This window comes from Chinchilla lanigera, unplaced genomic scaffold (genome assembly GCF_000276665.1).
Source record: "Chinchilla lanigera isolate Chin_1 unplaced genomic scaffold, ChiLan1.0 scaffold00012, whole genome shotgun sequence".
Lineage (NCBI taxonomy): Eukaryota > Metazoa > Chordata > Mammalia > Rodentia > Chinchillidae > Chinchilla > Chinchilla lanigera.
The window spans coordinates 8,698,412-8,712,140 of record NW_004955413.1 but is presented as its reverse complement, the minus strand read 5'-3'; the positions used below and the strand labels follow the sequence as shown (position 1 = coordinate 8,712,140).

The following is a 13,729-nucleotide window of genomic DNA, read 5'->3' as shown; positions in this document are numbered from 1 at the left end:
GCAGGTTTCCTACTTCCTTCCTTTGCCCACAAGGAGTACTTACTTGCTCAGGATTTCAACAGTGCAAGGTCTTCGTGTTACATATCACAGAGCCCAGCATATACTAAGCCCAGAACAAAGGCTTCATAAATACCTGCTGCTTTTAAATAGCCAATTCAACCAACATAATATGGCTCGCTTCTGTGCCAGGCGCTGTGCTAGATAATAGAAATATAAAAATGAACCCATCAAACTCCTGCCCTCAGTGAGTTTGCACACTAGTGGTAACAGTAAATCCTTAGTCTACAACGAGATCAGTGCCAACAACAGAGACATGTTTAACGAACTGTTGGAACGCCCTGCCAGGCAGCCACACGAAAGTCCAGAAATGGGCTTCAGAGGAAGGGCTGGCAGCCAGGCAAAAAAGGATCAGGGGAAGATTCCAGGCATAAAAGTTCATCATGTGGCCTGGAACAACAGCAGGAACTGACTGGATGGAACATAATGTGGAAGACAAGGTTGGAGATGATACGAGAAAGACTATAAAGGACAAGGAGCTGGGTTGGACTGACATGATCAAATTCTTATTTCCACAGGTTATTCCACGTGGGACTGGGGAAGACAGGAGTGGAGGCAGGGGGAACAGATAAGAGCCCTGACAAAGTGTGTGGGGCCAGAAAGATGTTGAAAGCCAGGGAAGAGAAGGTCTGTAGAGAGAGAAGTGGCATGCACCAGATTGCCTGGCAGGCCAGAAAAGACTGCTCCAAAAGCCCTAAGAAACAGCAGTGAATGAGCCTGTGAGCGTGCCAAGGACCATCATCACTCAGGCCCCTTACCCCGGCGGGCTTTTGTGGCAGCATTGGCTTTAAGATGGCCTTTGAAGAATGACAGAGAGATGACTTGGCAGAACTATCCATTTACTCTCCTTTCGGCCGATCTCCCCTGTGATCGTATCCTGCAGTTTTATTTAGCCCTACTTTTATGATATGACTGACTCTGAGACAGATTCTTGTAATAGAAACCTCCACCAAGAAAAGCTGCCATCTCTTCTCACATTAATTCTGCTCATCCACATCTCTGGGCAGATTCTGGCTTACAGGAGACAGACAAATAAATAAATAAATAAACAGCAACAATAATAAGGCTTTGCCAGGCTAGTAAGCTGATCCATTCGGAGGATTATAAGAGACACCTGTTTTTTAACACAACAGCTGCTAATGTAGTAGAAGCATGGCATCTTAGTAACAAGAGTTCTGTTCACGAAAGACTCAACAGTGCAGAAGCAGGCATGGACCAATTCTCAGCTATGTCACCTGAATGTGAAAAGATGTTCAAATAATGTCAGACACATAATGGGAACCCCGCTCCCTGAACTGGAGAATCCAAGTGCTAGTTTCCTCATGGCGAGGTGATTTACCTATTATCCAAGTATTCTGAGGCAAGATTCCTTAAAGGAGCTATTACGTATGAAGAGTGTTATCATGAAATGCACTGAAGCTTTTCGAAGTTTCGTTGATTCATACCCAGTGGCTGACCAAACATGTCTTCATTTAAGCCAGCTTAAAAACAAACGAAAACACTGCCCAGTTTAGAATGCAGACACTAACACAGGAACAAATAAAGATTTAAAATTATCTTCTTGGTCCATTTGGCACTATTCTCTCTCTCTCTCTCTCTCTCTCTCTCTCACACACACACACACACACACACAGAGTCTACCAACATATAAACACCACAGGCAAACTATTTCATAGCTGCAATATGTGCACATTACCTTTTCAGACCAGACCATCGAGATGCTCTTAGAAACAGCTTGTTAACAGCCCCTCAGCTTGCTGTTTAACAATCCGTTTATAGCCCATCACAAACCCAACCCTCTAAGGAGATGTACTTTACATCCATACGTAAGGTTTCTTTGCCACAAGGCTGGGTTTTGTGTAATCTTTTTCTCTGTATGCTAGAAAACAGACTACACTGTAATTTCTATAACTTATGATCCTGGGAGCACACAATATGTGTACATATATGTAAACAGAGTCACAAGGACAAACCCTTCGAACAAAACCTGAATGATGCCCAAGAAAATATAAGCCATACCACACAGTCCTGCCTAAAGCTAAAAATACCACATAAAGGCACTGTGTTGGCAACCCTCACACTGTTCTCCTTAGATTACGCTAATTCTAACCCCCATGCTGGGTCTGAGCTTAGCCTTCCACGACTACCTAGGAACCTTTCCCTGACCCAATGAAGCTAGCTGGTAGGTGTCAAGAGTGTGGAGAAATCTTTCAATGCACTTCAATTATGAGTCTGCCAGTGCATACAAATGCAGGCAACAGTGAACCTGAAATTGTGGCTTTTCTCCAAAGTCTAACATCTGTACCCTAAGAACCCTAGGACCAGCTACTAGATGTCCCTTCTGGCAAAGGATGTAACAGAAGCCCCCGAAGTGCCAACATGGTCAACAGCCTGATGTGCAGCCAGCTGGACTTCACACTTTCCTCACCCTGCCTAGGGTGTAGCCAGAACTTCCCCAGACGGCATAATCCTGTCAACACAGACCCCATGGAGGCTTCAAAAGGATAAAATCTATATAAAAGCCTAATAAAAATGAGACTCTGTAAAGAATCACAGACTTAGATTTGGAGACCAGACTTATGAAATGAATTCTTCCCCACAATCCATTTGGCAGTTATGTCTATCAAGACAGCGTAACGGGGTTTGCCCAAATGAGGCTCTGCAGGGTGCCCTAAAATGTACCCAAATATGAAACAGGCTACGCTGTGAACTCTCATCGACCTACAACCTAGATTTAAACCAACCAAGAGGCAAGAGGACTATATTCTCATCTTCCCACACCTCTTCTCTGGTAAACCTTTTAAGATCACAGTTGAAATAAAAATGTACATAGACCATCTTTCTCTTAAATCAGACTGCTCAATGTAATGGCCAACCACAAAAGCACACCGAGGTATTCCCCCTACTTAGAAAAATGCCTTTTGACCCTTTGACTAAGTTTTTGAAGGGACAAATTCTCAAAAAAAACTGGCTAAAGTTCACAGTGACAAATGCCACTGGGCCCACTTCATCACCCTTTGCTGGAACAACAAGGCTATTCAGTGGAGTCTTGCAGTTTTAAAGATTTTGCCTACTCTGAGGCCGTGTCCAGCAGCGCATCTCCTACTGAGAATACGGTCTTGTACCACAAAAAGGATAAATATGCTGCTGTGTGGATGAATACGTTGATGTCAAGGGCCCCTTGACCATGTTCTAAGAGTCGGCGGCTAGGGAAGTTAAGATACCAGGAAGGGTGGAAGCACACAGGACAGATATCCTAATAGGTGCCCTACTTGAGATGTAAGCTAACACCTAGGTCCCTCTGCCCACCTCCCTGATGTCTGCTGAAAGTTAAAGATACCCTTGCAGCATGCTGAAAAAGATTAGAGGATCATCACTCCAGCCCTCCCGTGCTCGCCAAGATTCCCCCGGAATCCACCACGTTCCAGGGCTGCGTCTGACCTACGCTGACTTTGCCTGCAGGGAAGCACACCCTCACCTCCTAACTCGGAGCCCCACCAAGAGCACAGAGCCTCGGAGGCACGAGAAAGCAGCATACAACGTTCAGAAAGGGAGTCTTTGTTCCTCTGGTTTTCTGAAGGAAAACACGCTTCTGCTTCCCACTGGTGCAGTCTCTCCTTCCACCTCACCCAAAAGGATTAGTTGGAGTCAGCAGACTAAGGGAGGGACTAAATGGCACAAAATCAAATGAGGAGCCGGCAGTCTTCCAGGGGATTTGAGGTATGCTCAGCCATTTGGTCATCCAGGTCATCCAAGATCAGGAGAAAAGGAGACTTACCTACACTGGGAATCGGCCCAAACCGCTCAAGAGTTTATCTCCAAAATGACAACTCTCCCACTCCGAGTAAAGCCCAGATCAAAAGGCACCAAGAGTGACCCCTGACATGGTGCTGTCCCCCACTCCCTGTCACTGGCCCATTAAGTCAGGAAGGCTGTGGGTCTCAGCAACACGAAGCACTAGTCCAGTGAACCCACAACAAGGATTTTTCTAAATCTCCAAGACCTCAAGTCAAGACAGACAGAGCAGCTAGAAAATGCATCACGGGTCCAATCTTTTAGAATTTTCCTTTTTCCAAAAACCAGCAATAGCTCAGGTATGAGTATACAAAGAGGCCTAAAGCAAAACAGAACTCACTTCTGTCCCTTTAGGTGCCCAGGCTGTGATCACAATTCACTATGTGAAAACAACTAGCTGGACCACAGAGACAGTCAGGAGTCACTACAGCGTGGTTTGCCCTGGTAGGAGTCCGGTGTGATGATCAAGCACAGTTTGGAAAAGACAAATGGTCTAGAAATAACGAATCATAATGAAACTAGTGTTGAGAAGTCTTTCTTTCCTGAGTCTGAGCTCCTTGAAGCAGTTGAAAAAAGAATTCAGCAAACTACAGCCTCCCTTTTCATGAAGCCCCCATTCTATTTTGCCTTGCCCACCCCAGACCATTGTCACCTCATCTTGATTCTACTTTAGAGACTGGGGCACTCCTGGGCCACACCTGCAGTAAGGTGGCAGCACTGGGCCCTGCTTTTCTCTTCTCTCTCACACCAGCACCACTTCAGCGGCCACACCTAGAGCCACACTTTCACTATGGAGCAAGGGGGTGTGTTTGGGAAAATCAGTAACTTCTGAGGCAAACAGGCTGTTCTCTGAGGCTTGATTTTCTAACTACAAGACTGATTTTTATCTCCAGATCATTTCTTCCAGAAAACACTTAGAGTCAACTTGCTCCTGTATAGGAGAGGTAAGCGAAAACAATGGCAGGCCTCATAAGACAGTAAGTCGTAAGGAAGACAGTGAAAGAGGCTGTCTAACCCACTGCACAGGGTGTAAGGCAGCAGGGAAGAAAATCAAATTTCACTGGTGGCTTTCAGGAAGAGTACAGAGGAATGATTTCTCTCCAAATCTCTTTCTTTCACAGTCTGCAGATCCCACACTTGTTGCACGGGGTGAGAAGGAGGCAGTGAATGTTCCCTCCATTGTTCCTCAAAAAGGATCATTTTCCAGGCTACATTTCATCTTCTCATGTGACATGCATATGAAACAAAGATTCAGGATGGCATTTTAAGCCCACAGCAAAAAGAATATGGCTATTGAAAAGAGATATTTCAGTCCTTTAACATCTACTAAAAACAAAGGTTTCCTTCATGCCCCAAGGTAACACATTCAGCTTTCAAACTCTTCTGTACAATTGTACTTCCAGCAAGGGCCATTTACTTACTCCCCACTGGTGAAACTGGAAATTCACCCTCCCACAGCAAACAGTGTCTGTTCTGTGGTCAGACAGACATGGAATTGCCTGCGAAACAAAAGCAGACTAAAGAATTGATGCCGTCTTTCAAGTCTTGCCCCAGTCGCAAATAATAAGCAACTGTACGAACAAGCAGATCCCTGAATGCGTTCGAATGCTTGAGTGCTGAGTAATAATGCTACTTAGAGTCGCTGTACAGTACTTCCAGACTTAGGTTTTTCCTTTTCTTTCATCTCTGGAAACTTATTCAGAACCACACTAGCTATTTCCCTCAAAACTTTGCTGTCAGATACAAAAGACATTTGCTATTATCACATAATTGCAGTTGGCTCATTCTCCTGTCCTCGAGCTTGTGTTCAATTACAGTTAAAATAAGAGCTTTTCTGAGCATCGAGTGACCCTGAGCCTACAAAACACTCAGTGGGATTTTGACAAGAGCACTGAGCTGGGAGTCAGTCAACTTGGGAGGCCCAGATCTCAGTTCAGGCAGTACCACCACCAAGCCCGTGAGCTTAGGCAAGAACACAAATGTCTTTGGCCTCTACATTCTCAACTGTATAATGTGGCTATAGGATGAGAAAACCTCCAACCCCTTCTAGATCCACGTATTGTGGAAGATCTACAAAGAGGATGAGCTAATATTTTGTAACAGGATAAGGCCTTGCATTAGGCAATTTACATATCCCAACAACTCTAAAAAGAGACACATCATTTTATTAGCACTTTAAATGAGTTAATAGGTTCATGATTAGGTAATGTGAACAAGTTCAAGGACCAGACTTCATAGATCCGTCCACTCCAGTGTCTGTGTTCCTCCACTGGGTGCACTCCACAGTAAGTGGCTCCCTTTCCTCTGCAGCTTAGATTTCTCTTATGGGAAGTCAACTTTATAAGAACCACAGAACAACACAGGACAGAGTGAAATTCAAATCTAATCCAAAGCAGTGGTGATTCTAACTCCATTGTAGCAACTCACACAGAATACACATCCAGGAGAGCATGTCCTTTTTGGGTCACTCAGGAAATGAGGTCCTTTTCCCTACATCTGAGTGCCACATACAAATGGGTAATACCCCCCGAGAAGCACTTAAGGCTTGAGGAGAGTGTAGCTATACTAACTAGCTCTTTCCCATCCTCACTGGGGAGTATTTTCATCGGTCATTCATTCAGATAAGTGAACTTAGACTTCTAAAACCTAACCTTACTTTTATGCCAACCCTTTCTGTTGGATATCCTTCCAAAATATATTTCATTCTTTCTTCACTTTTAAATCTCAAAATTTAATTGGGAAGTCATAATTATAAATGTTAATACCATTAGTCATTCTGTGGTGCCATACAGAGGGGTTTAACCCTATATATGAGTCATTGTGGGGAAGCTATGATGTCTGGATTCTGGTCTGTTTTTTATGATCTAACCTCTGCCACGGGGTTAAAGGGACATGGACTTAGGATAGGACACCTGTTCCCAACTCTGGCTTGGCTACAATTAGCAACGTGATCTATGTAAATGCCATAGGACTAAGTTTCCTCGTCTGCTTCATGGAGAGTTTGATTTGCTCTTTCTACAGTCCCTTACATCAACTCCATAACATACTCCCCGCTCCCCTTTTCTCTCTCCATATCCTTTCTAAAATATCCTCCCAGACTCTTTCCTAAACCTGTTCAAATTCAGAAATTTATGAAGTTCGATGGTCAAACTCTCTTCACTCAAGTAAATTAGAAAAAATAAGGCTAGTATGGCCAGACTGTCATGAAAGAAGAGAAAAAAAAAAAAAAACTCCTTTGGTAGTTGGAGGGAAAAAAATCAGGGAATACCTGCAAGCACCTCAAATAGATTTCAAAACACCACACAGTATTAAACATGTACATGAGGGGTGTTTTAAGAAAGAACAGAAAAATATGTTCATGGATTGGACAAACAGCTTTAAAAGTAAAAATTGTGCAAGAAAAAGACAGCAGGGGCCAATACAGGCAGAGAAGGCTTCTGGCCCCGAGGCTCAGCAGGCTGAAAACACAACCGCTCAGACACCCTATGACCTAATAAAGGGGTAATTAGACACTGGGGGAAAGAAGAGAAATGCAGAGAAGAAAAAGAAAGTTTCTGAGCAGAGCACAAAGACCCAAAATGAAACCCACTCCAAGATAACGTATCACCAGAGAATATCAGGGGTTGGTGGAAACATGAAAGACACAGACATTTATCCTAAGTTGGACTGCCTGTGTGACCATCTGGCTGGTCTCCTGTACTTGTGCAATAGCTAGGAATAACCTACCTTCATCAGAGACCAGCAAGCAAAGGAAATCAGGATCCTGCAAGGCTCTCCGCCAGCTCCACTCCTGCTCTTGTCTCCACTCTGGTGATGATCCACCAGCCCCCATCACTCCAAGTTGCCTAATTTTTTTCATAAAAATGACTGTACAGTATTTTAGAATAGAGTCATGGAAAACATTTGGGAATTGTAGTCCCAGGATAAGGACTCTGGCCTCCACTTCCCACTTACAGCCTGGGGGATCTAAAGCCAACACATCACTTAATCTCTCTGCATTTCCCTTTCCTCACTTGTAAAATGGGGAGAAAAACTAGTTCCTGGATAGAGGTGTAAAAAACAATCAAGGTCATGCAGATAAAACACTCAGCACAAGGACCAGCTGGTGTTAGTATTCAATAAGGGATGTGGTAATAATGAAGGGAGGAAGAGGAAGAGAGGAGAAAGGGGGAGGAGGAAAAAAAGAAAGAGGAAGAAGGAAAAGGAGAAGAAAATAACTAGTGAACAGTATATCACCATACAGTGGTTAACTACAGCCGTGAAACATTTTCAATTACATGGAATTTAGAAGGTTCCAAAAATGCAAGGGGTCCACAGTTTCCCATCAGCACAGTCCGCAGGACTCCATGAGTAGTTACACCAGGGGGAACCCACACCTAGCACATGGTAAGGCTTTCCTAATCAGCCTCTCACCCATGCTCTGAGGATTCTACACTGGTGGGACGTAATCAGGCTAAACTATATTCTCACTAAGATGAAAGGGTTACTCAGCAAATTACTATAGCAAATAATAGATTTATGGTACTATTTCGACACTAAAGAAGCAGTTTCAAGCAATGGTACCATTCCTTCTCACCCAATGGATGATGTGAAACACAAGTCATTTTTGCCTACTCACTGAAGCTCATCCTGAGATGCTTCAGTGAGTGCCACTTTATTAGTCTGGTTCCTGTATGTTCAGAAAATCAATAACAATGTGTGTGCTGTTTCATAGGCTATAATTCTAACTTCTTGCTCACTTAGTCTAGCCTTTCTCCCCCTACATACTAGGTTCGGCAATGAACAGTCTTCAAGCTGGGGCCCTTTTGCCGCGGGAACCTTGAGGAAACTTATACTCCCTCTGTTGAACAAATACACACAGACGAGCTCCTTCCACACATCCAACAACAAATACAGCGCTGACGGCCTCTGCCTGAAAACAAGTTCTAGCGCTATTTCTGAAGTGGCACTCACAGAGAAAAGTATGTCATTGGTATAGCACACACCTTACGGGGCATCACTTGAGACTGATTCCCTCAGCTGGGAGAGCCACACTAAAGGACAAGCAGTAAAAGTCTGTAATGACATGAATTTGCTCTTCAGGTCACTCCCAGCAAGGCTTACCCACTGTCCTTTCCTTGTAGGAGTAAATGCAGTGCCACTGACAGCTACAGAATCTGTCTTAGTTCTTGCCGTTTCTGGTGCTCAAGTTTGGGGTACGTTTCCTCTTGCCTTACCTACGCTAAGCAGGACACTTTCCACAGTGACTTCTCTAGGACCAGCTGCCACAGGCATAGCTTTTGCTTTTGCTCCTTATAAACAAGGAGCTTACCACACATAAGTGAAGGTATAAATAGGTTTGGCTGAGCCAGGATAAAAGAGCCCATAGCCCACTCAAGGATTCTTCGTATGGGAATCTGGCAGCAGGTACCAAAGCAGAATTGCCAGGCTCTTCACTCACCCCACACATACATAATAATAATAATAATAATATTGCTATAAATTGGAGTGTAAATACAAGCCCACCAGGTTCTTCTTCCCTCATCCTTATACCTCCCACACCTTCCTCCTCTCTCTCACCCTTGACAAGCCCCTGGCAGCCCAATGCTCCCACACACACCTTCCTCGGCATACACCTCCATGCCCTGAGACCAGCTGGCTTGGGATTAAAATGGACCACACTAGGAAGTGCCTGGGCAGAGTGAAGTTTATTGTATCGAATTTCTTTGGCCTGTTACAGATGCATTATGAACCCAGAGGAAGCAGGAAGGTGGTTTGAGATCCTGTGTTCCTCCAAACCTGCCTCAGTTACCCATGGTCTAAAGCAAACCATGTGAGCCCTTAGAATCTTGTCTAGTAAAGCAAGAGGTTTGCCCAGAGGATCTCTAAGATCTCTTGACTGAAAGTTCAAGATTTCTCTGATTCTACTATCAGAGAATCAGGGGGAAGTGACCAAACTTCTAAACACTAATAAGACCCTTTTACAGAATTCCTCAAACTCCTTTGTTCTACTTCCTATTCAATTCTTTTTTGCTTACTTAGACATGAAAGCAGTCTTTGGGAATGTTAGCAAAACACTAACACAGTTATTCTATTAGTGATAATTTTTGCGTAGGGAGCCACAGAGAGCTCCAGCCTTCTCTGAGGAGGAGGATGGCCCTATTAAATGCTTCATGCAAGCCAATAGATGAAGGTGTTAAGTCACCCCAAAGAAAGGCCACTCACCTCCTCCACAGCTCACGTGACAGAAACGCGTCTGTGCCAGCTGCCAAGCAAGGTCCTAGGCCACTAAGATAACCATCACTAAGCCCCAGCAGTTGGGAATCCAGCAGGCGAGAGTTAGACAGTCTTCCAGTTCGTACCAAGATTTCTTTCAAAAGATTTCATTCTGCTAAGAAAGCCAACCCATAAGGCAGGTAGGGAAAGATGGGGCCAGGGACATTATGCAACTAGTTTTTGTATTCTAGACTGCCCTGGCCAACAAAAGCACGCAGCCAAGCCTTGCAAAGGACTGTGTCAGCTGGGCCATACCCACTTTCTGCTGCAACTTGGCTGAATTGAAAACGAAACAGGTGACTGGAAGGTAAAGGGTGATGATGGGAAAGACAGCCTCTTCCTTCTGCCTGCAACCAGTACAGTCCTCTAAAAAAACATTGGACTTTTTATAAATAAACTAGATCTTGTCCTTACATTCAAATAGCCCCAGAGGATCAGGAACTGAAGCGTTTAAACTCTCATTGCGCAGAGATGGCACTGCATATGAAGGGGCTCAGTGCAGAGAATTATCAAGGCTCAGGGTTAGCCTGGGTGACCTTGGGCTGCCCAACACTGTTCCTCAGTAGTAAGTGTGTGTGATCGTAACTTCTCTGGGTGAGAGGAAGATGCTTATAAAGTGCAAAAGAAATACGAAAGTCCTCATCAGGCATTTGTTGTCAAAAACCAGCACAAAAGCGATGTTTACAGAGGTGTCACTGATTGACCAATTCAGAAGCTTTTACCTTGCAAACTCCACCCAAATCAGACACTACTCTTTTTTTAGCGGAACAGACACTACTCCGAAGTAAACAAAGTACTTCCCCCTGCCGAAGCCTCTGGCTGGGCTGCTGCGGACTTCTCACCAGCAGCCGAGGAATTTACTACCCACTGACCAGCTGCTTGTGGGGCAGGAAAGGGGGCAAGGAAGGTCTGAGGAAGGTTTCAGCAGTAGAGAAGTGTGAGAGAAGTTTCTCCACAACGCAGACAGCACTCCTTGTCACACATCTTCAGTGCACGGAATTCATCAGCTCATCCGTGAGAGACTGACCATCACCTCCACTCCACAAAAAAGTTTACTGCTTACTGGACTCTAGAAGCGATCCCTCTAGAAGCAAGCTACTTGCTTGTGGGCTACTGGCAAACATTCTTTATTATGCTATCACTATACCACATCCCAAGGACTAAATGAAACACAGCACACATCACCCGAGCTTTTTCAGATGAACAGGAATAACCCTGGTCCTCGATCTCCTGTGTTTATTATTGGATCATCACAAATTTAACAAACTCCATGGAAAGATACTCTTCACATATGTGCACCTAAACACCGCACATGCACGCGTGCATGCACACTCACACAGAGTTCAAGTAAACACTCACATACTGGTTCCATAAGAACAATCCAAGTGCTACTCTGAGGACTGATGAGGAATAACAGATCTATTTCAATGACACAGAAATATACAGTTATGAGAAGAGCCATCCAAAAAGAACTGAGGAGCTGGGGTGGAACTCAGTAGGTAAAGTGTGTGTCTAGCACGAGCAAGGCCATGGGGTAAACACATACACACAAAGAAGACAAGACTGAGAGTGTAAGCAATAAGAAAACAATGATATGAAAATTATAGATGCGATGCTTATGCCACGTTTAAGAAAGTGTCCTTTTGGGTTCGTGATTGGTTCTGAATGTGTGTAAAGAAAGGAACTGCTGTATTCTTTTTCCACTTGAGTACAATAAAATAGACCACTCAGTAGCACGTCTACCTCTAGCATGTAACCATCAACCATCAGAACAGAGGGCGGCAGCAGAAAAGGTATGAGAAGTCACAGGAACAGACTGTTGCTTGGAGTTTTCACCCTTAAGTTACAGTGCTGCATTTGGTCCCGTCTTTCCTAATGCTGGGTTTATTGCCATCAAGACAAATATAATTTATTGGTTTAATACCCTATTACTATTACCTTTGCTTTTTTTTTATGAAGTGTCAAACAAAGTAGTATCTATACCACCGAGTTTTCCTGAATAAAAATCTAACCCATATCACAAAAATAATTGGTTTTGAAGTACCAATGTGTCCTAAGTTCTTAAGTGTGGCACTCCGTTCAAGTTTACGCCCGAACAGATACAAACTCAGAAGCCCAGAAGTTCCACGGGGCATTTTTACAGGCAAATACAAAGAAACCCTACTTACTTTTTGAATTTACGTTGGCCTTACTTCAAACCCCACAACCACCTTTGCTGATAAGAAATACTGAGATTTGATTCTAATTATGAAAATCTAGTAAGCAAGTACGATAAAATACTACCTTTCTCCTACATACACCCTACTTAAAAACAGTGTTAAAACAGGAAAGATTTTTCTCACTCCCCACAGAGAAGGAAAACAGCTTCTAGGTCCCTTGTTTCTTCAGGATCCATCCAAGGAACACATATTACACAGGCAAAAGCAAAAGCAAACTTCAGCCTCTCACGCGAGCAGAAACTTCCACCTAAGTCCTGAGGAAACCGTGACACAGTGCAAAATAAATACATGGATGGGAAAAATAACTATGGGAGATGCACAAAGCATCCTGCTTCCCAATGGTGGCAAACTTTACAATAACTATACCTATGTATGTTTAGAAGCCAAGTATTGTACTGTGTTTGGAAATATCCCCTGCACTTACAATACTGCAAAACACGGCCAGAAAGCACACTGCTCTTACATACTCACTATGCACTGTCAAACAGAAGGTCATATTGCCTGGTCACCTCTTTTTCTCCCTGCATCACAGGAGTTTTCTACTTTGAGGCTGCTCAACTTTCATATGCACTGAAGTAAAATAGCTATCCGGCAACTTTATTCACCTTGGTTTAAAAAAAGAAATTCATTGTGCAATGGCCAGGAAAAACGGACACCAAGATCGTCTCTCCAACTGCAAATGCAACTACAATGGGATGGGGAGGGGGGTCCTGTGTGATCAAACCCGGGAGTCCTTTAAAAAAAAAAATGAAAAGGAAAGGATTCCATCCCCACTCGGGGCTGAAGAACTCTTTTTCTAAGAAGACCACCCCTTGGGAACAAAAGTTACATTTCAGTCACATGTCGGGTGTAGGAACGGGGAGCAGGGTTTTTTGTAAGCGCACTAATTACGGGAGTGACTTACAGATCCGGAGACAACCCGGGTTCCTTCCAGCCAATTGTGACGGGCATTTCATTGTCAAAAGAAAGGGGGTGGGGTGGGGGCCGAGAAGCCGACCCGGGGCCGGCGCGGGTGGGGGGAGCAGCAAGGTTACGCTAAAGGGTACAGCCGCCGCGGCCGCGAGCTGCATCTCCTCCGCTCGCGCCCCAAATAATCCACTGCGAGCAGAGCAAAGGCGACAGCCCAGTCCGAGAAGAGCCCGGCACGACTGCCCCGCCGGTGCGGCTCCAGCTTCCCGACCACCGAGAGGAGAGGAGCAGGTCTTTACCTTAATGCTACACTGAGCAGGAGTCTCAGACATGTCTCACAGCGAGAGGGATCAGGAAGTTCTCAGTTTTTTTCCACTTTCCTTTCCTCTCCCCAACCCAGAAACGCTCCACGGGCAGGCGGACGCGGTCATTTAAGAAGTTTCTCGCAGCATTTCTCGGGGCGCCGCCGCGGGGTCGGACGCGGGCGGGCGGGC

The 13,729-nt window shown here is 44.6% G+C and overlaps 1 protein-coding gene across 1 annotated transcript in view; it reads right to left on the bottom strand.

Moving 5' to 3' along the window:
• Etv6 (ets variant 6) overlaps positions 1-13,729 on the bottom strand; it is a gene marked incomplete at its 5' end in the record, with an annotated part of 213,600 nt that extends 199,871 nt beyond the window's left edge. The window contains 1 exon segment of the mRNA XM_013511474.1: positions 13,535-13,729. Coding sequence (XP_013366928.1) covers positions 13,535-13,567 — 33 coding nt within the window.